Below are 26,301 nucleotides of genomic sequence, written 5' to 3'. Positions count from 1 at the left end.
CTCTTGAGGACTGATGCAACAAGCCAAGTATGGTACTTGGTAGTCAGGACCAGGCTTGGCCCAAGGTGGCTCACTGACCTTGGGCAGCCAGGTGTGGGCCAGGTTACTTTTTTCCTAAGGGTGGAGACAAGGCCCACCCAGTAGAAACATGGTGCACTACGTTGGGAGAGTACACGTCTTGGTCAGACTGAGTACGCATAGTGAAGGGGCATGGCACATCCAGCATAGACTTGGTACACTCTCTGGCAACATGGCGAGCTATGAAGGGCAGAGCAGCCAAGATTGATTTGGCCTGGCTGTGACCATCTCATCTCTCTCACCATGTTGTCAACACGGTGGAGCAGCTAGGACTGATTCGGCCTGGCTGTGACTGCCTCATTTCTCTCACCATGTTGACAACTTGTACAGTGAGACGCATCGGACACGTGTTCCCAAATCGGTCATATTCATCCAATTTTCTCTGATCAGGACACATCCATACTCCTATTAGGAGACGTTATGACGGAGTGGGGTGGGGGAGATGGTTATCTAATGTCTCGTCAAAGCAGGAACAAAAGAAAGAAGATAATCATTTTGAACAACTCGCTTCATTTAATCTATGGCATCCTACAAGTTTTAGCCACCAGAGGTCAATAGGTGTTAAAAGACACAATACAAATGGAGTCTACTTTAATACAAATATCATTTCATACACTCTATAACTGTCAATATCTCTAGACAATAAATATACCTGTAAATATTCTTAAACCACTCTATCTTCTTAAATAAACTGTTTTGTGTGCTACATGACAGCTCAAGATGGTAAGGGCCTACATGCATGAGTCGCAGTACCCACTCTCCAAGGCCAGGGTCAATGGTCAAGACACAAGTTAATGACATGGAGATTACCTTCAAGAATGCTAACATTTCATAACAATAGAAAGCAGTATCAAAATGTATCTTCAAGTTCTTGGCATCAAAGTACAATCTATAAAACTCCAACAACACTAAATCTGACCTCCAAATCTGGTCTGAGACAGTTAATCACAACATCAGTTTACTGAAACCTGCATACTGATTTTTTATAACAAAGCAGCCTACCTTGACAAAATGACCTTAGATTGGAGAGTGGGTATCATCAAGTATATACATACTTGGTATCATTCATTGTATTACATATTAGTTGCTACAAATCATCGTACAAAACCTTGCAACCTTGTACATTCATCAAAACAATCCCATTAACATCATAAAACATTATAGACATCCGTATATACAAGTTTTAATCACACTTTTGACAATAGGTGGCAGGCAGGGAACAGGTGAATATGAATAGTGGACTAATATCAGATCACTGTTTCTTGTATATCTATGTCTTCTAATATAAAGAGAATCCTGTGTGTACAGAGTACCCAATTCATATGGACAGAATGATCACATAATCATCAACGAGACAAATAGCCCTGGTGAAAAATTGATGAAATCTGGGCGGATATCTTTCAGACTCTATCAGAATCGAAGATGTCATTTATAAACTAGAGCGGACTTTTTGCATAGAGTTCACTACGAAGGCAAAATGTGTGCATTTTGTATTTGTCGGATTTGGACGGTCAGGTATTAGGATTTCTAGCACCATACTGCAGACCTCTTCCTTGTGTAATTGTAAGATACTGTTCATGGTACATATTGTAAGTCAATTATAACACCACACACAAAGGCCCAGGCAGAGGTATGAGCCAAGCCTCACACTCAGTGTACAGTACTTCCTTGTTTGACAAAATGGTAAAATTTGTAAACTTTTAAGAACTTCCGAACATCATGTTGGACACTATTGTCAGGTTAAAAGCGAGATATGTGGCTACTGTTGTCATCGTCATGGACAAAAAGGTAAGCACTACAAAAGTTTGTACAGGGAGAGCATTCTGAAACGACATCACATATGCCTACTTAGACACCAGTGAAATATTGGCTTGTACATAGCAGCATAAAAAGCACATAGAAGTTAATACCAGCACTAATTTGCTTTTTCAGCCCAAGCATGTCATTTGCTTATAATCAGGAACAGCACAAGATGTATGTACAAGTATCTACAAATCATAAAATGATGCAAAGATACAAAATATTTGTTTTCAAAATTTGGCCACAAATTCACTCTTACCCTTTATGTACAAAGCAGAGACATATACAAAATGGTTGTGACCACTGGTTTTGATAACCGTGGAAAATACTTGTTTCATTATGACACAAGGTCATTTTATCCAATTAATTAGAATCTTGTATCAAATGCAGACAATGTAACCGAGTGAAGTTAAACCATTGAATAAAATATCAAAATGCATTACAAACAAATCACCAACGAAAACAAAATCTCAAACCTATGTTGTGTAAGTATTACATTAGCAATCTACTGGGGCAAAAGCTATATCTAAAGCCTAGATTAAATATGTCACAAACAAGCAATATTTGGCAATCAATAATTATCCATTTTAACAACTTATAAGTGCCATTCCTACATTACTCTCCTTCACCAAATCAACCAAATTCCCATGTCTCGAACGCAGATTGAACACAATTACAATTTCCACAGTTTAAAAAACCTAATGTTAAAGATCGTAATGACAGTCTGTCTTGAGCACCGAGCTAGCATCTCTCTCGATGGTGCACAGAACATTCTCATACGAAATTGAAAACGTTTGATGGACATATAGTTCTTGAAGGGGTTGGCAGGAGCAATGGATCATACGAAGAACATACACAATGGACCCCAAGGTACATTTCATCTTCACAACCAGTTCACAGCACTTCAGGAAGCATGCGGGTAACTATACAAATGTTTCAGAGTAAATCATGTCCCAAACACATACAGTAACAGAAAGAAATAGAAATAGCATTTCAAGTAAATTGAATAGTACCAGTATAAGAATTTTTCTAGTTTTAGAACCTTCCCTTGTTGTGCTGCGAGCAATAGGCACGGCCATCCTTGGCGTAAAATGTCTGACCTTCCAGCGGCTTGCGACATACCTGCAATATTTAAACAGAATATTAAGCATCTTACTTCACCAAATGGTCAAGTTGTTACACTCATTTCCTCAAATGAAATCACTATTTAGAGAAACATGTCGATTTCATCACTGAGGCAGATATGTACATAAACTTTTGTGAGACTTCGAGACACGCACACACATTTTCTTATGTTAAAGACCAGACTGTTTGAGATTTTTATGCAAAATATTGCAGGCTCAAAGTTACCATAAAATGCATGCAAATGTGTTAGCAGGCATTCCAACATTCTGATCAGAAAAAACTAACATGGTGTTTACACAATGTGTAAATTCATCAGGCTGGCATCAAATCTCAACTCTGAAATGTTCTTAAACAATTCATGTGGAATGATGAAATCAAGAAGAATGAGTCACCATTCGTTCTCTCATGGACAAGATAGAAGCGTCTGCTAAAGGGTATCGATGTATTACCTCCCTTGGTTATGTATAAGAACATTTCAGAGATGGTGTTGATACACTACCATTCCTCCTGCGCCTAGCTCCCACAGAGAACTTTCAGAGATCAACCAGACCACACAGTACATTGTACTTGCAACAAGAATGCATGCGTAGTTACACAAGACTATCAAGCTGTCGTATCTCATTTATATATTCACTGGTGAAATTCAGTCGAACAAATAAGGTGTGTCATCTTTAATCTGGTCATCAAATCAATACAGTAGTACAGTGTACACTACCTGCAGGCAAATTACCCTGTGATGACGAAGTGTCACCACAAATAATCACAAATTGAAATAAACCTTTACGTTCTCACAAATCAGTGCCTATGAGAGAGGTGCAGTAATAAAAGTAGCAGATGACAGTTGGAACTGTGAGTGTTTTATCGAGACTGGTTTCAAGTTCTGAGAGTATGGGTGCCAATTTGAATGGTGGAGTATTAAATAGGATGAGGTGGTATTTGGAAGTTGCATGGGCTTGGGTGCATAGGAGATTCTAACTCAATCTACAAATCTTGATATTTCAACCAAAATAGCTTCCCGAAAACTTGAAAGAGTTTATATCAAAGTGTTTACAAAGTTGACTGGGATGTGCTTTGAGAAAGTAAACCTTGTTGAAGCCAGGACCATTGCATCGCCATTCGATGTGCTCCAATATGGAGAATATATCAAAAGAAAAGAAAACGTTAGCTAACTTTCACATCTTGATTCACAAAAGCTTTCTTGGCTAATGTTGTAGATTTTGGGTCGCTTTCGATGCCAACAAATCTTCAATTTTGTAATCATGTGACATAGGTTACATTTCTAACAGGGGAGTATCTGGCAGAGATGACGATTTTTCGCCTCACTTATACATTTTTGTAGTCAGAATGTGCATATCTAAGCAAATTGAGAAGAAAAAGGTCTGAAGAGGACCCAAGCCTTGTGAATCAAGATCAAATCATTTCGATTCTGACTAAGTGAAACAGTAAACAATGAACATCATGCTTGAATCTGAAGGAGCGGACAAACCATGGATGTGTTCAGCTCGTATATGATTTGATCACGCCATCTGGGACATCGATAGCATGATCCTTCCACTGGGAAAAGAGAAAAGGCACGATGTTTAGGGAGAGGGTGACGAAGCATTGGCAGAGGGATCATAATCATGCTCGATTCATACAACTTTTATAACACATAGCACTACTAACGTCCCAAAAATCACCAAACGTAACCACACCTATGCAAAACACCATTTGCAATTATTTGAATAAGCTTATCGTGTAGTTGTCAGAACCGCATACAAGTATATCACTTTTCATTTTATCAAAAAATCTAGTAATGCATCCATTGTTTCTCCTTGAAATATTCCACATTCTCATTTTTTGCAACTTTTTAAGAACTCAGAACTCAAAAAGAATCCATGAAGCCCTTGTACTACAGCACCTCTCTCATTATCTATTGGCACCAGAACACCTCTAGCTAAAGAAACAACTGTAAGAGAATGATACATGCGGATGACCCATTGGAGAGGAGAATAAGAATACTTACAGCACAACAGAAACAATCAGCGTGGTAGTTCGCTCCCATGGCCTCAACCCAATGGTCACCGGGTTCGACAGGGAAATCACAAGCAGCACACTTTGTTTGAAACATCTGCATCCAGTCTGCAAAAGAAAACAAGTTTCTTTACGTCTGCTTCGGTAGGGACATCACCAAGCACTGGACAGAGACAGCCGCAATGGTCTAACAGTCATCGCAACCATCTACCAAGTGGATTCTGGGTTCAATTCCCAGCCATTCAGGCTAAATACCCATGCTCAATACATCCATTGGATGTAAGCCATTGTCGGTCATACCTGGTGTCTGTGACCCTGCACATGGGGACAGTAGCCCATAGTGGACTGGCACTTCCATGCGCACAGACCAACGGGCTAACCTACCTCTTTCACAGAAAGGCTGCCCATCCTCCATATGGAAGCCGGAGTTTCCAATTGGTTGCCGACAATGCGTGCATACGAAACAATGTGGGTGATACTCGGAATTCATAGCATGAACACAGTCCTGAAAGATAAATCAAACAGGTATCAAAGCTTTTGCAGGGAAGAGGTAAAGCTCACAACCACTATGTTCAAAGATCTTGAAGCAAAGTGACTATTTTTTTACCATCACGATCTGGATAATCAACCTGTCTTTAATTCATCCTTTGGGGCCATTAGACATCATGGTCACATGAAATAGGTGGTGACAGGAATAGTTTTTAGAACTTGGCCTCCATACAACTGAACTAGAAAAGGACTTACCCCAATAATAGCTTGATTACACTTCTTGCAATGAGGAGCAAAGAACTGTTCATAATCTTTTTCACAATAAAGCTTGCCGCCTTCTTCGATGAAGCCTATATCAATTAGTTTACAGTTGCAGTTGGCACAGCAGAAGTGATTTGGACACCAGCTTTTGCCCAGAGCCAATACGAAAGGACCCCTGGAATCAAGTGATGAAATTTAGCTTAAGTTTATAAGCAGATCAATACAAATAACGCCAGTTCGTCAATAGAATTCCTCAGAAGTGATTGTCCACATAGACAACAGTCCAGCTGCTCAACATTTAGCAACTGCAGTGACACAAACAATTGAAGACCACTCACCTCACAGGGCTGCCACACTGACTACACACCGGGATCCTTGTTGAATCACCTTGTCTCATTGAAGCATCGCCCTTCCTCCCTCTAGTTCCACCACGACCTGAGGATGGCGCACCGTACTGGCCTTGTTGAGGTGCAGTGGGACGAGCACTTGGGGGCTGCCACTTATGACCACTGACTTGAGCGTTGGGTACAGCCACTGGTGCAGGGGGGACATGCCGGGGCTGCCAGGCCGGTGCTGGTGCAGCTGTAATCAACATTTAGACAGGATAGTAATGCAGTTTTTTGCAAGTGCAGCTCAGTCTTTCAGAATTTTGTAAATCATACAATTCTTGACCTTTCTCAGACTACCCTCGGCTCGCATGGGTTGGTTGCATGTTTTAATGCTATAATTAGTGACTGACAGCAGTCTATTCTTCTTTAGTCAGTGACTTGGCCCCAGTATTTGTAATCTACAGGTAAAACACGATGCCAGTTACTCCAAGAATAGATGCAAGTATATTTATTTTTGATAGAACGTATCATATGACATAGTGAATAGTTTATAAAGATTTCGGATGCTTACGTTGTGAGGGTCTCATTGCTGGAGCGTTATGAGATGGACCAGGATCTCTGAAATATTACAAAAAGACCACACATGAGCAGGCAGACGTTACCCAGGATATTGACTAGCTTGTAAAGTTTCACCAACACCCTCCCCCAAGTCGAAAGTAAGATGTAGTGCCTACAATTTCAGGAATGTTGTCAAGATATTCTCGATATATAGACAGGTTTAGTACACAAAGTTTTAAGTCGTTCCCCTCACATCACCCACAGATTGTAGCACTGACTAAACTGAATTACGTTTGAACTTCAACCAACATACAGCTAAATACACTAACGTTACATTCAACCAAGGATACATCACATATAACTAATGACCTTCTCAGTAATGTCATCATAACATATCTCATGCACAAAATATGGGGGACAGAAATCTATCAGACTTAAACTACACATGCTGAATTCAAACTCAACGCAAACATAAGAGTGGTTAATGAAACTGTTGAAGCAATTGTTTTAAAGGAGCTACCAGTGTTTATGAGTATCGATTCAAGTCTAAAACAGTTTGGGACAGAAATACCAGCAGGCATTGTACTGGTTCAAGATCTTTGTGGGTAGGTGGGGGCACTGCCAAGAAAACCTATCACACTAGATTGACTGAGTAGGGATGGGTAGAGTGTGACCACACAGAAGTTTTTCGTTGAAGTTCTTGGCATTGTAGAAGAGTAGAGTTTTTTGTGAAGTATTGTAGAGTAGTGGGTTCCAGGTGAAACACAAGGTGGCATTACCGATGTTCAGTCGTCAGCTGTTGTCGTAAACTATTCATAGTACGCCCTAGATTTGGTTCGGCCGGTCGTTCTGAAGGAACAGTCTTATCTTCAGCCTTTTCCTTGTCCTTTTTGGCCTCCTTCTCTTGCAGGAGCTTCCATGTATCGCTGAATTGAGGGCGGTAAAGTTTGCTCCCATCGTCGGCAAAATCAGGCAAAGGCTCATCAACTGGTCTAAAAAATCATGCCATGCATTTAGTGAAAATCATAAACAATTAGACTCATTTTATACCAAACTTGATGACTTTATCACATTGTACTTCCATCAATGTTTTCTTGGTTTCATTGAATCAACAAGTGCAAGAAAGACAATCAAAATCTCTTGACAAACTTAAGAAATAAAAACTAACTGATTCATGGAACTTTACGACATTTGATGAAATCTGAATATTCTCAACAGCATAAACGTGCAAAATCAGGTCTCAAAGTTATAGCTTTTCAAAAGATGACGTTTTCAAGGGGCAGGTGGAGTGATTTTGTTACCAAATGTTTTTGCAGTTGTACATGTATATCATTTCAAATTGAGCAGCCCATGCTATTAGTCTTTTGACACTGCCCTTGTTTGACCCCAGCCCTCACATCCACTGGCCAAACATCTTGACTACTATTTCCACTCAGAATTATTAATCAGCGACTTTGAGACTTGATGGCATAGCATGTCCACACAACAGCATAAATGATTAGTAATTGAAGCCACACACCATCCACATAGACATGACAGGTTATAATCTACCTCTGCCATGAAGGACTGGCATGTCCACCACCTGAAAGAAACAATAGGTCGGTCATCACACAGAGTGTACAGAGGGCACACCACACTCAGAAAACACACATGATTCAAACATGTAGATGCTGGTAGAAGTGGGAAAATGAACTCAAGATGAGGCATGTACACATAGTTCCATTCATGAAGCACTAGTGATCGTGTTGAGGCCTTTGATAGTGTTCCTGAGCAAGAAGTAGTCACTTTAGTGACAATTTTACATTTTGTGAAAAGTTTCATGTTCACTGAGAAGAAAGCCTGTGGGCCAGCTACCAGCACCTAATGAACTATGAGGCTATTACCCAAGTTACTGGTTCTCAGGAAGTTGATATCTTCATAACTGGGTGGTATAACATTCAATTAGAGTGAGGGGTTGGATAGAATGAGTAGAACCAGTAACTGAGTATGAAACTGTACAAACTGCACTAAGCATTGTTAACGACTCCTAGCATTTTTTAGCAGTCGTCTTGTGTTTGGAGTCTGTGATCTGTACAAGCAAGCGCGATAGATGGGTTATGTGGGAGCGACAGATGATAGACAGGAAAGGTGGGTTAGGGTTTGTTGGGGCTACACCATCACCAGGGAGATGGGGAACAGTTGTCAAGGCAACACCATGGTAGCCCTAGCAACCAAATGGTTACTTCTTGATCACCATGGCACAACACGGTTACCACGGCTGTCAAGTGGAATTCATAGTGACCATGTTGAAACCATAGTAACCAGATGGTTACTAAGCAACCAAGAGGTGCCAAAGAACAACTGTGGTGATAGAGCATGTATCAAGCTTTCAAGTTTTAAGATATGTTGCATTACCGTTCAACCATAATGTGGACAGTAGCGTCGGCAGGGGGCGCTTCCGCTGCTGCGGTATTTTCGACAGAATACAACCCAGCAGGGGAGTTGTATTGCTTGACATAAGGAGCCGGAGCAGTTTTAACTTCAGGTTTGTTAACTTCAGGTGTAACAGCAATAGACGGTGGTGTCATTTTCCGTTCTGGTGCCATCTGAGGCGAAACGGACTGCATCTGAGGTGAACTCGACCGCGGGGAAGCTGGCCTAAACGGCACTGGTGAGAACTTCCTATCAGTGGCAGGGTTTGGGGAAACCCGTGCTGGTAAAGGAGAACCTCGAATATCAGGGTTTGGTGAACCTTGCCTCAATGCCATCGCTGGGGGGAGGGGTTCTGAAATGTAATGCCCAACTGAAAAGTAACTAAGCTAAAAAAATAACCCCTCACCTTTAAGAGGGTGGTGAAAACTGAAGTATAAGAGTTAGCCGTAAGGATCTATGACTATGAGGTATCTAGGTGTATTGAACACAGATTCAAAACTTGCTCCTTGAAGAGACAGTCAATGATTTGAAGTGTACATGATGTTTGCTTTAGAAGTAGAGGTCGAATAGCCAATGGAGCATAAGAAAAAATGAAAAAATGGAGAGAAATACTGATCAAAGGCAGAACGTCTAACTGAAGATCTTTGATTATACTAGAGATAATATAGTGAATGAACGGTTGCAGACAGGGACATATTTTTCTATTTGAGCCAAGGAGAAATATAAAAGTGGTGAGATTGGGTAAATACACGGACTGAAGAAGCCACAGAATAACATTGACAACAAGAAAAGTGTTCAGCATGCAAAAACCAAAAGTGTAGGGGTGTTATGATATGAAAGTAACTTTTGTCAAATGTCTACAGAACACAGATGAAATGTAGTGGAGACTTATTTAAGATCAACATAAAGACCGAGAAGTAGATTTTGAAGATGAGTTAAGAGCAAGATGAATCTGTCTAACAAACTAAATGAGATGTGACAATATACAATGAACAGGGCTCAGGGTTCGCAATTCAGAATTAAAGACAGCAAAACAGTCTGAGGCACTTGTCCAACCTTTAGAAGCGATGCAACATTGAGTAACTAACCTTTGTTCTTTTATGTGTCAGAACAGGGTTACATGTACAAGTACATGTATGAGCTATACCATCGCAAAGTTGCAAAGTTAGAAATTTTGGTTGCAGTGTTTGACATTTTGGTTGCGAAATTGGAACATTTTGTAGGCCATGGCCTAGTGAATTGAGAACCTTGAGCCTGAAGCAAGATGTAAACAGCCCAACTCCAAAGATCAACATCAAAATACGAAATAGTTCAGTCACTTTACTGACTCACCTCACTTCTCTATATGCAACTATCTCTTCTGATTGCAGGCAAAATAATAAAATAATTTCAGCTACTCAGCTACGATTGTGGAGTTGAGCTTATTAAATTAGGACTGTAATCTTTTTTAACGATCATACATTATAACTGAATTGAATATCATACTCCATTTAGTGAGTTATCTAGAAGACTCATTAACATGAGAAGCGCAAAAATATATGTCTTAAACATGTTATTGTATATTTTGCAAGAACATTTTTACAACTTTCCTGAGGCACAAACGTAACCGAACAGGACAGCCATGGTGGTTTTGTACATACCTTTTCCATAAGTGTCACTGAAACCAAGCAGAAATACAGAGAGTAAGAATCAGGTGAAACATGAGCTGAAAGTTGACCTCAAACAAAGCACTTTTAAACTGCCACCCATAGGGATTATGCACTCTCTTGAACTTGGTCTCCTTGTCCTTGGCTCGCCTTGGGAGAGTTTCAATATCACCAACTCCAAGCAATTTGATTATTGGTACTATACTTCTGGGTGTTTCTGTACCAAAACAATGCCAGGGGTGCCACTCTCTTTTTGGCATCAGGAACAAAGCATGCACCCATGCCAAAAGCAAAAGTCTGAATGAACACAAGACATTCAAATCATGATGCAACTTGTTCCTTCAACGGCCACCATGCTGTTATGCAGGATAAATGGCATAACCGTCAAAGGAGTTTCTTTTCACTAAATATGTATCCCTACATCAGATATCAAATATAATCAACTTAAAATGTGAGAAAAACAACGATAAAAGGATGTGTTTAATAATTGCAAGTAAAAATACTTCTGTGGTCCTGTCAACGAGGACATCGTGGTTGGGAATTTTAGATTATGAATTTATAAACTGATGCAAAATCCAAGCTCAAATTCTCACCTCTGTTTCCATGGGATAGCAAATAGATTCTAGGACAGTCAGTAACTATACAGATATAATCAAAGAAGAAACCAGGGGGAAAATGCAACTTCAGATAGGGATGACACCGGGCTATTCAAAAGCGCACACAAAGTGTTCATAGATTGTGCACAATTTCTGATGCATCGAAGAGCTACATGTACTCTCTATACAAGAAGTCTGCAACGATACATTAGTGATGGCCATTGCTAATTCCCCGGATTCATCTCTCAAACCCTGGGTTCGAGTGATGACCCATCACCATCAGGTAGCTTCTAGTGCATAGTACCATAATGCATAGCAGCACTGTGGGAAGCATATGCACTGTGAGAACCTATCTGTGCTCAAGCAGCGAATGACAAGGTGACCCGTTTACTTTGACCTTTTATAAGGTATAACAATACAACAAATACATAGTTGTTACCTCTGTAGTTGTTGCTGCAACATCTTGAATGAGCGGGAATGCATCGGCTCACGATCAGGATCATCATTAACTAATGGTTTTGGTTTACTTTTCCTTGAGAGCGAATTGCTGCCATTTTGCACATCACTATTATTCTTTGGCACTTCCTCTTTTTTCAATAGCCGATATGTTTCGGATTTTTTCGGTTCGAATGCAGGAGCGTCGGGTATGGATGGAGAGGGTTCAGAGATCCTGGAGCAAACAAACACAAAACATGCTCATGCAATGAGATGAATAACAGAAAAACAGATAGGCATTCTCGAACACGAGTGATGGCCGAAGGGCAGAGAACTAGAGTACACACTGGTATGACACAAAACAATGGCAAATGGTCAGTCATCTTTGTTTTCATTTCTGGTGTGTGGTAGATTCAAAAGTTACTGTGGAGCCTGTGTGCTAATACCATGTCAAGTTTTCATGGTAAACTACGAACACTACCAACTACAAATGTAACGGATTGCTGCTGCTTAATCAAAGTTTAGATTTTGTTGGGAGCAATTAACTGACAAAGGTTCACTCAAGTTCTCAGCACTTCTTGACTCTTGTATCAAGACTACAATAGCAGGATTACAATGTAGGTTGAAACATACACTGATATTGAATAATGTTGTTACTATTAACTTAATGAATACGTGACATACATTGTACTGTACATGCAAGACAAATGGTATGTCTACAAGTCTTCTATAGCAGTGTTGCCTGAGTGAAAGACACTGCATAAACAGCACTGCCAATTTATGGTACCAAACTATATCAAACTGATGACATAGTTCAGGCTTTGCATTCAGAATGGAAATAATGAATTAAACTACAATACGTTAGTGAAAAAGAAACATTTGCTGTTAGAAGAGCAACCAAAGCAAAAAGTGAAACATGGGCCAAACAACTGGATACTCTCCTCATGGTCAATCATATCTGAATCATGCACCCAACATTCTTGAATGAACACCAACACAACAGGCTACTGGCTATGACTGAGGGGGCCCTTCTACCATAGGAGATCAATGTCATAAAGCGGGCAGGAGTATTTAATAGGGGCAGGCGGTGTCTACAGAGTCATCATTGGGGCTGATCACCAATTTTCATGATACTGGTATTAACTCACGGCACAGGTTGATAGGAACAATGATCGGACTAGGTTTTAGTGTTTCCACAGTCAATTGACAACACATCAGTCAATACTTTTGTTCATCTAAGAAAAAGACTCCAGTGTTTAAAGGGTTGAGGGAAGGAGGTATGAGTAGAAATGGAGGGTAAAAACTATGAACACAAGTTCAAACAACATTCCAACATTGATAAAGCAATACCTTTGCCAAGGCTGTCGTCCACCGGGAGCTAGAATAGAGCAAACATGGCAGAAGATATAGAAAGCTGTATAACTACTAAGAGAGGTAGGGGAAAGGTGTTCCCAGAGGGAGTTCCATTAGGTACACAAGCAAAACAGGAGTTGGAATGTGAGAAAGCTTGTTTTTGGCCCACCCTGTATGTGTTCTTGCTTTGGATGTACCTCATGGAAATCCCCCCATTGTGGCAGTGGATGGTGTGGAATGACATCACATCTGACGGAGATCAAGGGTTGCTGCATACTGTGGAAGCCATTCTACCCTGGATCCACTACCAGTCAAGGGAGCATGATTTAAGCCAGGGCTCAGAAGATTATTCACAAGTTACGTCAATACTCCCCCACCTGTAGGACTGTTTGGCATTTGAAAAGGACTCGAATCTTCTGAACCCAGCACTTGGCATGTAATGTACAAAGCATTGAAGAAAATAAGACTAAAGTTGATAATACAGAAGTTTTGATGCTGGCTAAATGCACTCTTGATTTTGTTCATCTTATTCGGAACAGCTTTAGAGCTGTTTAACCAGCATCATTGCCAACACCTTCTACAAGCCACAAAAAATATGTCCATGAGTTTACCCTGCAGGTCTTGCTGCTGCTTTGATAATAGAATGTGTGTATGACTCAGCCTTCACTTCACCTGCAGTCTGACCAGCGTACAGCCCAGCAGGCGAGTTGTACTGCTTCTTAACCACTCTCTGTGGCTGGTTCAGCTGAAAGTCAGGTGGCGGACATGCAGGCAAGTCTGGTGGAGGGTTGGATGGTAGCTCCGGTGGAGTATCATTATCTTTAGGTGGAGCTACTGAGACATTGTTATTACTGGCATCAATCTCATCTGAAAGAAGACTTTGGTTCATAACATGGGGAAGTTGAACAGATAATGTAAACCTCAGCATGTCCACATGAGTCGAATACCTTCACAACTATAAAACGGGGTGAGAATAGTTTTATGCCTCACTTTTATATGAACTTAACTGCAGGGATAATACAAGAAATGAGCGTTTCAAGTTTCAGGGGATTCAGAGTTGCAAAAGTGTGTAGGTCGAGGTCTACAGTTATCTACTCTGCAAATGCATTAGCAATGGTGACTGAAGGGGGAGTGCTATGACTACACGCTGTGTCTCTATAATAACAACTGCATAATATGTCAGACAGGATAGGACATCACTGAACTCTGTAGGCTTCAGCCAAACCAGCAGAGTCAACAACAGGCCGATAGACCTTAACCATCATATATAGACCACTATGATCCTAGTGTCCCTGAAACCCCCCTCCACTCCCAAACTGCAGTGATCCCCCTACGGGAACAAGCTTCATAAAACAAAATAGTCAAAGTTGACTGAAGTGGAAGAGATCGACTGACAGTCGACATGATCCAGCCATCTAGGGCAGCATTCTGCAAATATTGCACAAACACCTGTTACACAGTACAGTACTATACACTACAGATGTTAGAATGCAAGCAAAATGTATACAAAACTGATTAAAAATACATAAATCAACACTACAACTACACAATACAAAAGTGAAGGCTGGCTGGACATGGTCACCATGGATGATACCAGGGATCTAATCAATAAATCAGATTTCTTGTGGTACAAACCTTCATGGATTCCAAGCTGACCTAAAGGTAGTCCTTGTACGTCATCCATTTTGCAAATGGCGGCCAGGGGCAACTTTATTCAAACGGACAGCTGGATACACAATTTTAGAATAAATGAAATTTCAAAATCAACACCTAAAATCATAATCAATGAATACCAGCCGGGCTTGCATGTCCAACCAAAAAGTAGAATTGATCATATCTCATTCCGCCAGCCAAAATCACATCGCTTCACACAAGTTTAGTGTTTCATCTGATGGTGGATTTTTTAACTGACATATTTATACTTTTTGCAGCTAATCCAATAAGGGCGCAATCTAAGACATACAATGCAAAATGCACTTTTATGACAAAACCAATTTGCTCCAAACACAACATAAAGAAAATTGGCATTTGCCATAATTTCTCATCACTTTTAGTCTGACAAGTTGACAGCTCAACAAAACTCTTCCTTGTCATTCAATCAAAACATTTTAGGTCAGTAAATCAGCCCTTGTTCGAGCACCCCTGTACTACTTGAACTCTTTGCAAAGCCAATTGGTGCAGTGAAGACAAAGTCATCACTGAAGCAGCTGATACCATTTTTGATGTCAAATTCATGTTACTTCCACACTTTACCAGTGACGTCAACAGTTTCAACGACACTGATTGACGTCATGGCACAGCCTCGATAGAACAGTAAGCATTGGTCATTTCAAGCTTCGGGGAAATCTACTCAAAGAAAGCAATATTTCATTAGCATTCCTCTAAAGCTAAGTGAGAGCTAATGTTGGTTCTGGAGTTCACAGTTAATGTAAGCTGCACCTAGCACCATATTTCTCTCCTAGGTGTTCAATTTCCTACTCATTTCCCTCACTGTAATGACATTTCCTTCCTGCCCTCCCAACAGGTTGATTGGGTGTCAAGAAATTCCGAAGAAACTGTCACCAATGATACTGAGTCAAGATGAGACTTCTTGGAAGGATGTGTGGGGACTGGGTTGTTGGCTTTAATTAGCTGATGTCATGGGAAGATAGAATGTGTACCTCATCATGCCCACCACCCATGTCTCATTGTGAGTATTGAATTAGGGCGGTGTCTGAATATGGTGAACTTACGATGACTCTACAAGACCCAGGGCCATAAGTGAGTCATGACAACTGGTCATACAGACTCATCGGGCATGTTTTGCTTTTGATCAACCACAGCCAGGAGACAATGGCTTCATGGCTGAGTCAAACATTGAGACTAACCAAATTATAAAAAATATTATTCAAGGAAACCTTTTTTCAATGCTACTTTTTAAAGCTATGGCTAGCAGATGATGATATACCAATCAACTTTACCTCCACCTTCATAATCAAACTCAAGTTCATTTTGTAAATGAAGGAAAGAAGGAGACTGCGGACCTGTATAACCTGCACTTTGCTGCCCATGGGGACTGTAGGGGGCTGGCATCCTGCAATGACAATATGAAACAAGAGATTAGACAGAGGCAGCAGGGTCCATCCACAACTTCCGACTGATTCTAAGAGAATCGATAGCCCTTAAGTGCAAAACAGCCACAATTTTTCAGCCAGCCAACAGTTGTCTGTCGAACATAATTTCATTCTATCAGCAAACACCAACATTGCTAATTTTCATCCAAGGACTGCCTCCGTTGATGTCTGGTAATGATATATTATGATGCTCCAAAGGCCAATTGAAAGAGTGGCGGTTAATTTGCTGAGGTCTGTGTACTTCCTAGTTGAGGTAATCATCTTTAATGGGCTAACGGGTGCAAATCACACCAATTACATGTGGGAACACATCCAGAGAGTTCTGCCTCCGCTTCAGTTGCAATGTACAAGAAGGAGTGGGATTTGCCGCCAGTTGAGTGATCTTCATAGTACAGGGCTTATTTCGAGGGGGCGCTTTAGATAAATCTAGATGCAATGGCAACATAATCTCAAAAGGCGGCTATTTCAAAGTAAATGGCAAAACATAACCTGGACAACACTTACGGATTTAAGTTTAAGTTGGACATTTGTTGAGTAACATTTTGAGCAGCATATTCACGTGGTCCAGGGCCAGTTGGGGTCCCGTATTGTGGATTTGGGTTGAGGTAGCCGGAGTTCTGAAAAAAACAAACAATATTTAGCATGGACAGGCATGCTTCCTTTCCCTTTCTGGCCAAAATATCTTCAACAATCTAGTCTAATACAAATTTGTCTAACCCAAATTGTCATCGCCAAACAAACCCTTGAATAACCCCACACCGAATCATCACTTCCACTTTGATCTTCTCTCTATTGATCTAACATGACAAATACATCCTGATCATTCAGTGCAAAGAACAACCTTGGCTTATTCCAACCATTTTCATCCAACTCTTAGCTATTTTTCTTGAAATCGCACACCATGGAGTAAGTGTACCGAACATTCAAGTATGCAAACAACACAGGAATCTACCCAGGCAGAACGATATCCCAGGTTCAAGCAATTTCAACCAACCTAAGACATGAAAGACAACATGGTGAAGATGTCAGCCCCAGGGAAGACAATAGTGAAGGCAGATTCCAAGACAACTATGGGGATTTTCAATCCTTGACAGCAAAGACCAACTCTCCAACAGACCTTGTCATCTATCACCACCTTTCTCTCGAAGAAGAATCAGCCAAATCTTGATAGGGGTAAGGATGGAGTGGGGCTGTGTGGAGTGTGGGTGAGGGAGGTTCATCATCAACAGCCAATGGCTTTCAGGTGTGATTCAGTAAGATTCAAAGATGGTAGCTCTGAAAGTGAACCCTTTTGGGAAAGAATGAGCTCTGAACCGCAGCTCTTTATGCAATTCAACGACAAGGAACAACAAGAAATCTAGTCACTTTGAGAAAACTTGCTCTGGCACTTGCATTTAAGAAGCATGGAGTCTTTCAGCTCTACAGTCTTATTGTTTCGAAAGACTAATGAGCAACTATCATCAGAATAAGATACTCCTGCACACCTGATCAATACACCAATATCAAGAATTGATTTACTGTAATACAGATGGCCAGAATAGCAGCATGATATGCCATAATCGTATGCAACCTGATCAACGAGGAATATATTACAGGCTTATAATGCTTTACCCATATCTGTGGTTTTAGCACTACACTTGTAGAGTAGGAAGTGGTTGGGCACAGCAAGTTGATTTGACAAAGAGAGAATGCTTAAGTTGATGAGACACTTTTGACAAATTCTGGCTCCAAGTAGACTTACAATAAGCTCAGCAACAATCCATTGATTGGTAAGATTTGACTGACGATGGCCTTTAGTAGGCAAGGTGTCAGGAATCTGCAGATTCTGGCTAGAAGGTGACTGTTTCTACTTTCAAGAACCTGACACTCTACATGAACATGTAAATGAAAGTAATGTAATCCATGTGCCTCCAGCACCCGGGCTCTAGCTACCACCTACTCTGTAGCCAAGAATCTTAGCATCATTAGCGGGTAAGCATTGCCTAGTGGTGGTTAACTAGACAAGTAAACTGTGAGAGCAATGTTAGCGCTAGGATGAACTTTACGCCATTGCTTAATCGCTGCACGATTTTTATTATCTAAACTCAGAGTACAAGTCTTGAAATCTGAGACAATCTCAGTGAAGAAGCATGCTATTGACTGTAAGTTGGCCATAGACGAACAGACGGTAGGCTCCTGTTTCATGTAGGTACTTCATGAGTGTGGCTGAATAAGGCAACCTCACCTTGCTTAACTTCAGTTAGCCTGAAGTAGAGATCTCTGTGAAATCTCTCTATGAAGAGCCACGACCGAGAAATAATGTATGGCTTGGCATCTAAAACTTTTAATTTAGTTTTGGCCTCGTTTATCTATTTGTCCAATGGTAAAGGAGTGGTGAAGGAAAGAACCAGTGTTGCAGTGAGACTTTCCTTGACCTTGCAGATGCATCATGTCTTAGGACTCTAGGCATATTCCCAGAAACCCTTTCACTTCCAGATCAGACTTGGAGGCATATACACAGGCAAGACTTTCCTTCATAGAATTGATGATGGCCTATGGTAGAATCTACGGGCCCATGGTAGAATCTAAGGGCCCATGGTAGAGTCTACGGGCCCATGGTAGAATCTAAGGGCCAATGGTAGAATCTAAGGGCCCATTGTAGAATCTAAGGGCCTATAGTAGAGTCCATGGGCCCATGGTAGAGTCAAAGGGCCCATGGTAGAGGCCATGGGCCCATGGTAGAATCTAAGGCCCCATAGTAGAGTCCATGGGCCCATGATAGATATGACCATTGTTTCCATAATAGGGGATTCTATGATATTGATATGACATTGGAATGTACTCATTTGGCTTTCATATGAATCTGTATTACATGATTACAGATGCAAAGGTGCAATGAGGAATGCTAACTTCTTATCAAAAGATTGAGGAAGAAAATCAGAATTCTTTACCCTGAGTGAGGTGGAGCTCACCTCCTTCTGCTTGCATTAGTTACCTGTGTTATGACGTAACTTAGCAAAGTTGAACTATCTCATAACAAGGTAGTTATATGTAGCAACAAGTCTGACATATTAGTCGACATACATGTAGGTAGATTTAACAACTACATGTTCATGACTGCAAATATTTAGTCAACACCACAACATGGTAATCAAATAACTTTAGGGCACCACTCTACTCACCATCAGGCGCTCAGCCTTGGGCTTGAGTTAGAATTAGAAGTTAGGGCGAGTATGAAAGAGCAATGACTGAATGCCAACTACATGCAAGACATTGCCTAGCATAATCAATGAGCTTATCCGTCATCCTTATCATTGCTTATCCTATGCAAGACATTGCCTAGCATAATCAATGAGCTTATCGGTCATCCTTATCATTGCTTATCCTATGCAAGACATTGCCTAGCATAATCAATGAGCTTATCCGTCATCCTTATCATTGCTTATCCTATGCAAGACATTGCCTAGCATAATCAATGAGCTTATCCATCGTCAGAGAAACCTTTTAGTAACATAGTTTCAACCGAGGCAACTTGATGCAATATTCATTTTCATCGCCTACGACTATAGACATACTAAAAGCAAAATACCAACAAGGAAATAAAGAAAGAGCCTGCCCCAGCTTTACAACATCTGGTAGAGCGCTACACTAACAACCTTCTGGTATGACCTTGTAGGAGTAACTTGAAGGAAACTATGAAGCGGTAGAGTTAGTGCTATTCTAAGATACAAGCCAATCTACGAAAACACAACAAACCTACCAGAACAATATCAGACCCTGTGCCACCCCGAGTGCGGGTATGTTTTTGCCGATAAGCCGACATTTTGATATGAAAGTTTAGAAAGTAAATGTCCAACCAGCCTGCCCGAGTATCCGCGAAACTATGCAAGAATTGGGTACACAACTAGTTTGAACGCTTAGAATATTGATGGCCTTTCATCAGGAAAGTAGGCCTACCTGTGGAATGACTGGGCAGGTACGAGCAGTTATTCTCAGCCCCAAATACACAGAAGATAAATGTTTTGTTTGTTGGTAAATAGCAAAACAAGATTGAATGGAGCATATTATTCATCAAGTTGAAATGCATTGTGTTGGCAAGTGGTCGCCTGTCAACGCCAAGTAATTAATGAAATCGTGAGATTTGACCATTTTGTGGGATTGATGCCATGGATAGGTAGGTAGATGAACCTTGAATGCTGCAAAATGTGTAGGAGGTAGCTCTGTATTTGCAACCTGTTACTTACTGACACCGTTCATCAAAGTAGACAACCAGGGCACGGTTCTTCATAACAAGTTTGGCTACCTTGGCTTTACTTGGCAATATGTCATTCAGATTGAGGCCAGTAAACTTCAATAAGTGATTTGTTTTGAAAGAAGTTGGCTTTTACTTACATCTTCATTGTACATTGGGTAATCTCCTCCTCCCATCATTGGCATTGGTGCACGACCACCCCTGAAATGGATCGACAGCAACAAAACATTACTTCAGAGCTAATATTTTGGATTTTGATCTAAAGGGGGATCAAGGATGGATACTGGACTTCCCATATTCATCGGGAATGTATCGTTGCCGACAGTTCATTAGTTTCTGCACCTGCCACTAGAATACTGACAGAGCGATTGATGCTAAAAAATAACGCAGAGGCCAAAGGAATGGCTGCTTCATCGATTTCTTCGTTATCAGATGGCAGACAAATGGTAGACTAGACAGAAAGCGTGTGTCTGAGAGAAAGAATGTAGTTTACAGCAATATCTGCACAGGTTAGTCAGAAGAGCCCGAGGTGTGTTTGAGAAACTGAAACAAAAACACAATCAACTCATTACATAGGGGGCAGCATGAATGCTCAGAAAGACTCATCCATACGTTCATGTACACCTGTACACCTGTACATTGTGTGTAGGTGCATTAAATGTAGAGTTCTAGTTAAAACTACATAAAACAGTGATATCTGGCATACTTGTAGATTTTAGCTATGTAGCAGGGAGCATTACCAAAACATTTTTTCTGACAGAACAGGAGTTAGGATGTTGACAATTCCTAATGGTCTTTATGGTCACTGGCAGAACTGACTATCAGGGATAGCTTTGGGCAGTGGTGAAGAATCTCCTCTTTGGCAATTTAAGTGGCAATTAAACATTCCAAAACTCCCAAGAATGTTGTAGTGCCATGTCAGACAAAACTTGGAACTCGAAGTTTTACATCACCAAAAAAACTGAATGAAATTCATTGTGCGAACTGTATAATCTTACTACATGTACTTATTGAACAAATAATCAAAAAAATGTCACTGGAATGTTAAATGGCATTGCAAGAAATACAAATGAGGTTTAACAAAATGATTTGTATGTATAATTTGTGCCTAATAGGCAGTTTTGACAGTGGATGACTATAATTATTCCAATTGGTCACTCATCTGATACGACACCTGATAACAGAAAGAATTCCCCTTCGGTTATTTTGTCAACAATGTTACTTATCGGAAGCATCATTGACCAATAGTTGTTTTTACCCTAAAAGGTAAGGAATGTATCGAAAATGAATCAACACAGCATGAAAATTGTCCATTGTGATAGCTTTACCGTAATACTGTCTGACCCCATCAGGAATTCAGGTCATCTGATATGGTATTCTGGGTATGTGCTCCCCCTGACGTCATTGCATTTCATTCATGAAAAAGTTGAGTGGGATGTCCTGTTATGACACATGTGGATTTAATTGGCACTATTCTAGAACACCAAATCCCATACTAAATACAGTTTGAATTGAAGGCTTATTGGATAATATTGTGTCATTTGTATTAGTCCACTGTCGTCAGCTGTGAGAGAAATGAAAATTCTATGTGCGCACTGGCTGCTACACATTCTGGATTGCATACATGATGGACTGGCGTGGACAGTCACAATCTCTGTACAGATCTCCAGCAATCAATTGAACGACCAGTCAACTTAGGTCCTACAGTGGAACCCCGGTCGGCGACCACCTCAGTAACGCGACCACCCCGCGAACACGACCAAAATTCTCCGGTCCCGAATGGTTTTCTCTCTAATTCTCATTAACTGGCCCTCGCTAACACGACCACCCCGGTACCCAGACCGCGACCACCAGCTTGGTCGGTCCCAAACTGCAAATTAACCCCGCTAACGCGACCATGAGGCCTAATTGCCGTAATCAACCATGACCGCATCGTATCAATTGGCACCTTCTCGCAAATCCGTGTTGATAGTTAGCACCTCGAACACAATGACCATGGGAATCCATATGAAAATAAATGATGTGTAAGTGAGTTTGATCAAATGTAAGCGCAAATAAAATGAAGAATAAACTTTCTTTTCGACTCACGGTTTGTTTTTCATCATTTAGTATTAAATGATGTCAAGAGGCATGCACACGTAGTTTTTAGGACAAATAAATTATGTTGATTAGTAAGAGTACCGATACTCAAAGTAAAGAATGCTTACTACGTCGTAATATTGATAAAATACGTTTTTAAAAAGATGATTTAATCAGTACCAGTTCAAATTGGCTGAAGTTAAAGCAGGAAGACATCAGGAATAATTCTCAACATCTTCTCACATCACCTCTCTCAATGTTAGCGGGAATATTAGCTTGACATCAAGAAGGGCAGCTGCCGATGGTGTGAATGACATGCTTGCTCTAATTAGCATGCTCAAGTTTTAATGTAATGTTTGGTCTAATTAGCTCTCGTCAGTTTATTTACTCATTTACATAAGTTGTAAATTAAACGCAAAACACTCAAGAAAATGATTTTTTATTCGTGATATACACACAAATTATCGAATCACCCGGTGGCGTAGTCATTAATGCATGTCAATGTACACACAGCATATCTGCTAGGACGATGTTTTGGCGGGAAAACCTACTTATGATTCTTAAATTCACTAACGCGACCACCCCGGTAACACGACCACTTCGGCTTAGTCCCTTGGGAGGTCGTGTTACCGGGGTTCCACTGTATTTAGTATACTTCTTGCTATACAATACATGAGTGGAAATCTCTCCCATCCATTTCTTACCTTTGTATTGATAATTCTAAACAGTCTCCACTTTTCATCACAAAAGCTTGGGCATCTTTATGAAAGGCATTAGACACATCATTTTCTCCTATTTTCATTATCATATCGCCTCCCTTTAGGCCGCATTTGTCTGCTAAACTTCCTGGCGTGACCTGTAACATAGAAACACATTAACATTAGTTTGGGATAAGGAAGAGAAGGATCCCTCCCTGCACTCATTTGACTGCCAAACAATGGGCCATAATTTTGCACTAGAACAACTGTCAACAGTTCCCACTCATTTCTCATGGCCAATCGATTAGTTCATGTTATTCATGTCATAAAGAATGAGAATTGGGACATAAAATGTAAATTATGATAGCATTTGAAATTACAGACACAGTATCGTGGGCGAGAATGGCACCTTGTTTCATTTTCGTTTTTGTAGGGATGTTTCTACAATGAAAAGTTTATTTCAGATTCATGCCCTATGATGAGTTTTGTTGATGGATAATTGATTCTAAATTGTGGGAAATGGGAGAAAATTGGTGGGAATATAAAAGGCTGAGAAGCCCCTGCCTCAGGGACCAGAATGGGGACTAGACGACAAAGAATCTTTGCCAAGGATTATCTTGACTACCAGGCATTTAATACCAAGGACACCTTGGCCAGCACATTTGGGCAAATGGTGGAGTCAACAATAAGAGTGTCCAATAATGCATGAATCTGGGCATGAGGAATGACTGCATGACGAACATGATGAAGGAACAAAACTTCCACAAGTTTGATAATTCAGGACTCATGAACAATATGCGTGACATGCTGATCAGATTCCACCACACCGAATACACCGTGGCCACAGTGGTATATCAAATAGTACAGAAAAACTCCCTGGGCCTTTCTTATTATTGGATACAAAGTAGTGATCAAGTTAAATCATACAACTGTAGGCATGTATTGAGATCTTCTATTGAACACTCTGAGTGATCTATTGTCCATTGTAAATTGCCATTCTATTGAAAATGGCTCATCTTTCATTGAGTACAACTACAACCATTGGTAGGGTCAGACCAAATAACAGATTTTCATGCAAGAACGGGCCCAAATGAAGAATTATAATGTTGTTGTCAGTTTGTGTAGTCTTTGATAAATTGTGGAGAAAGTACACAAGTGTAGAGTGTTCACAAACTGCATAGTGGACAGGCAGTGAAGTTAGTGCAGAGCAATAAATCTTATATAAATGTCACTTAAGAGAATCCCACTAACCCAGCAATTTATGCAGGTAACGTTTCTAATCAGACTCCAGCATGCCTAACTTTGAGAAACAATTAAGAAGAGAAAAGCAATGTTCAGCTTGAGGGCAATTCCATAAGAGTCTGAACATTTGCCCATTATGGCGTAACCATTGATCTTTAGCATGATCCTCACTCCATCTGGGATCCACGTGCAACAAGAAACCAATGAAAAGGTAACCTAATGCCAGAAAAATTTCAAGTTACCTTCAGTTATGAAGCTACCTTCAAGTAGGCCTATACATCTTGTATCGAAGTGAGCAACAGGTGGATATTAACCACCCGTAGCTGAGGCAAATTTTAGATAAAAATAGAGCGATGTTATGCATTTTTTCTGCCATGTCAATTCCCTAGTTCATCATAAATGCATGCATTATATATGCAAGATATAAGCTTGAGCTAGAGGATTCTGATCGATTCCTCTCAGGATGCAGAGGGAGGATTTTTAAGCCTGCTTTGCCTCCATGCATACCACTACCAATAACAAAGTCATTTACATGCTCCTCTCCCTGCTTGCACATTTTGAGTGAGCGGTCAAGCCTCCACAAGCTTACCACTGGGGACTGGTTTCAAGATGCATGCCTTTTTTTGATAAATGTTCAGGGCCAGGACGAAAGTGTTAAGAAACTTTCATCCCATGCAGAACATACAATCTGAAAAATTTTGATTCCAACCTGTTTTACAGCAAAGGACAGGTGGTTGCTGAAGGAAATTCTTGCTCCAGCTCAGTTGCTCAAAATGCACAATTAGAAGTTCAGAACCTTATTATCATCTTTCAGAGGCAGGCACATTTTTCCAGGTAAGTTGCATCGAAAATAAGTTTTCATGCAACACAACTCACTAGGCCTACTACCACACCACAGCAACGCCAAAGGGTTTATGAGTTTGGATGAAGTATTTATAGTGATGTGTCCCTCATACCAAGAACCCAGAAGCAACACCTCCCAAGACTGCCCCTTTGGCAGAGGGGTAGGGGCAAGGCAAACAACCCCCCCCCCCCCCCCCCCACCCTGCAACTAAAAGTCAGTTCTGTTGTCAAGATTATAGGACAAGGAGGAGGCAAAAACCTCAGCAGTTTTGAGGATCCAGGGGGGTGCCAGACCAGTGCGTCCCAACTTTCTTAGGGGTTTTCTTGGGACAAATATCACCAGGCCTACAAGCTTTTAAACGAGGTTAATTTTTTCAAGAAAATACTTATAGTGGACCTACTCACTTTTGATTGATAACAGATTGATTGATTGACGATTGACTATTTGATTGAGTTGAGACACAGCTAGGCCTTAGTGAGTAGGCTTTTTGAACTCAATCACTCAATCAGTAATAAGACCATGGCTATATCGGTAAAGGCCTACTCAGCAATGTAAAAAAATGAGAATGATGAAGCCCGTCTCGAATTTGGACTTAAGGGATTTACAAATCAGCTTTTCACAAAACCAGGCTTAAATACACAAACAATTGATATAGGCCTAACAGATTATTCTCTAAATAATACTTGACATCAGGTCTTCCACACTTGAGAAACACTGTATACCTTTAGTATATACATGAAATGTCAACACACATATACACCGTACATTTTACACTATGAAGTAATACGAGATTTTGAGTCACTCAGAATCTTACCCTAAGAATAGTCAATGGTCTACTAAAGTCCTTTCCACCCTGTAGCCGAAAGCCCCATGGTGTCTGTTGACCCGATTCTGTGGTTGTTCTTTCTAATTTGGCACTTATTTGAATTCCCTCAGACATTTTAGCAAGAAAGAAACGACTGATCTCACAGCGAAGTGACTTCGATATCAACCCAACCC

The 26,301-nt window shown here is 40.6% G+C and overlaps 1 protein-coding gene across 8 annotated transcripts; it reads right to left on the bottom strand.

Moving 5' to 3' along the window:
• Positions 1-568: 568 nt before the first annotated feature.
• Positions 569-26,301, bottom strand: LOC135495305 (PDZ and LIM domain protein 7-like). Of its 8 annotated transcripts, none has more exons than XM_064783814.1 (16): positions 26,117-26,301; positions 23,223-23,374; positions 20,580-20,640; positions 16,713-16,825; positions 16,056-16,168; positions 13,707-13,962; positions 11,747-11,977; positions 10,706-10,722; positions 10,398-10,425; positions 7,433-7,645; positions 6,667-6,713; positions 6,105-6,348; positions 5,761-5,941; positions 5,401-5,521; positions 5,009-5,124; positions 569-3,000 (listed from the first exon to the last, which is right to left on the bottom strand). In XM_064783814.1, exons 1-16 carry the CDS (start codon positions 26,240-26,242, stop codon positions 2,914-2,916), a joined length of 2,106 nt encoding a protein of 701 aa, XP_064639884.1. In that variant the 5' UTR covers positions 26,243-26,301; the 3' UTR covers positions 569-2,913. The 8 variants fall into 8 exon arrangements, with proteins under 8 accessions (XP_064639884.1, XP_064639842.1, XP_064639858.1 ...); XM_064783772.1 differs by lacking the exon at positions 10,398-10,425 and adding an exon at positions 9,048-9,417; XM_064783788.1 differs by lacking the exon at positions 10,398-10,425 and adding an exon at positions 9,048-9,417 and having other exon boundaries at positions 16,119-16,168.

This window comes from Lineus longissimus, chromosome 1 (assembly GCF_910592395.1).
Source record: "Lineus longissimus chromosome 1, tnLinLong1.2, whole genome shotgun sequence".
NCBI classification, from domain to species: Eukaryota; Metazoa; Nemertea; class Pilidiophora; order Heteronemertea; family Lineidae; genus Lineus; species Lineus longissimus.
Note: the sequence above shows the minus strand (reverse complement) of the source record. Positions and strands in the feature narration are given on the sequence as shown.

Coding starts and splice junctions, on each gene's coding strand:
- LOC135495305 (XM_064783772.1), bottom strand. CDS start 26,242: ATGTCTGAGGGAATTCAAATAAGTGCCAAATTAGAAAGAACAACCACA. Junction 16,826..20,579: donor ACCCAATGTACAATGAAGAT/GTAAGTAAAAGC, acceptor TGTTTTTTTCAG/AACTCCGGCTACCTCAACCC. Junction 16,169..16,712: donor TCCAACTTAAACTTAAATCC/GTAAGTGTTGTC, acceptor TTGTCATTGCAG/GATGCCAGCCCCCTACAGTC.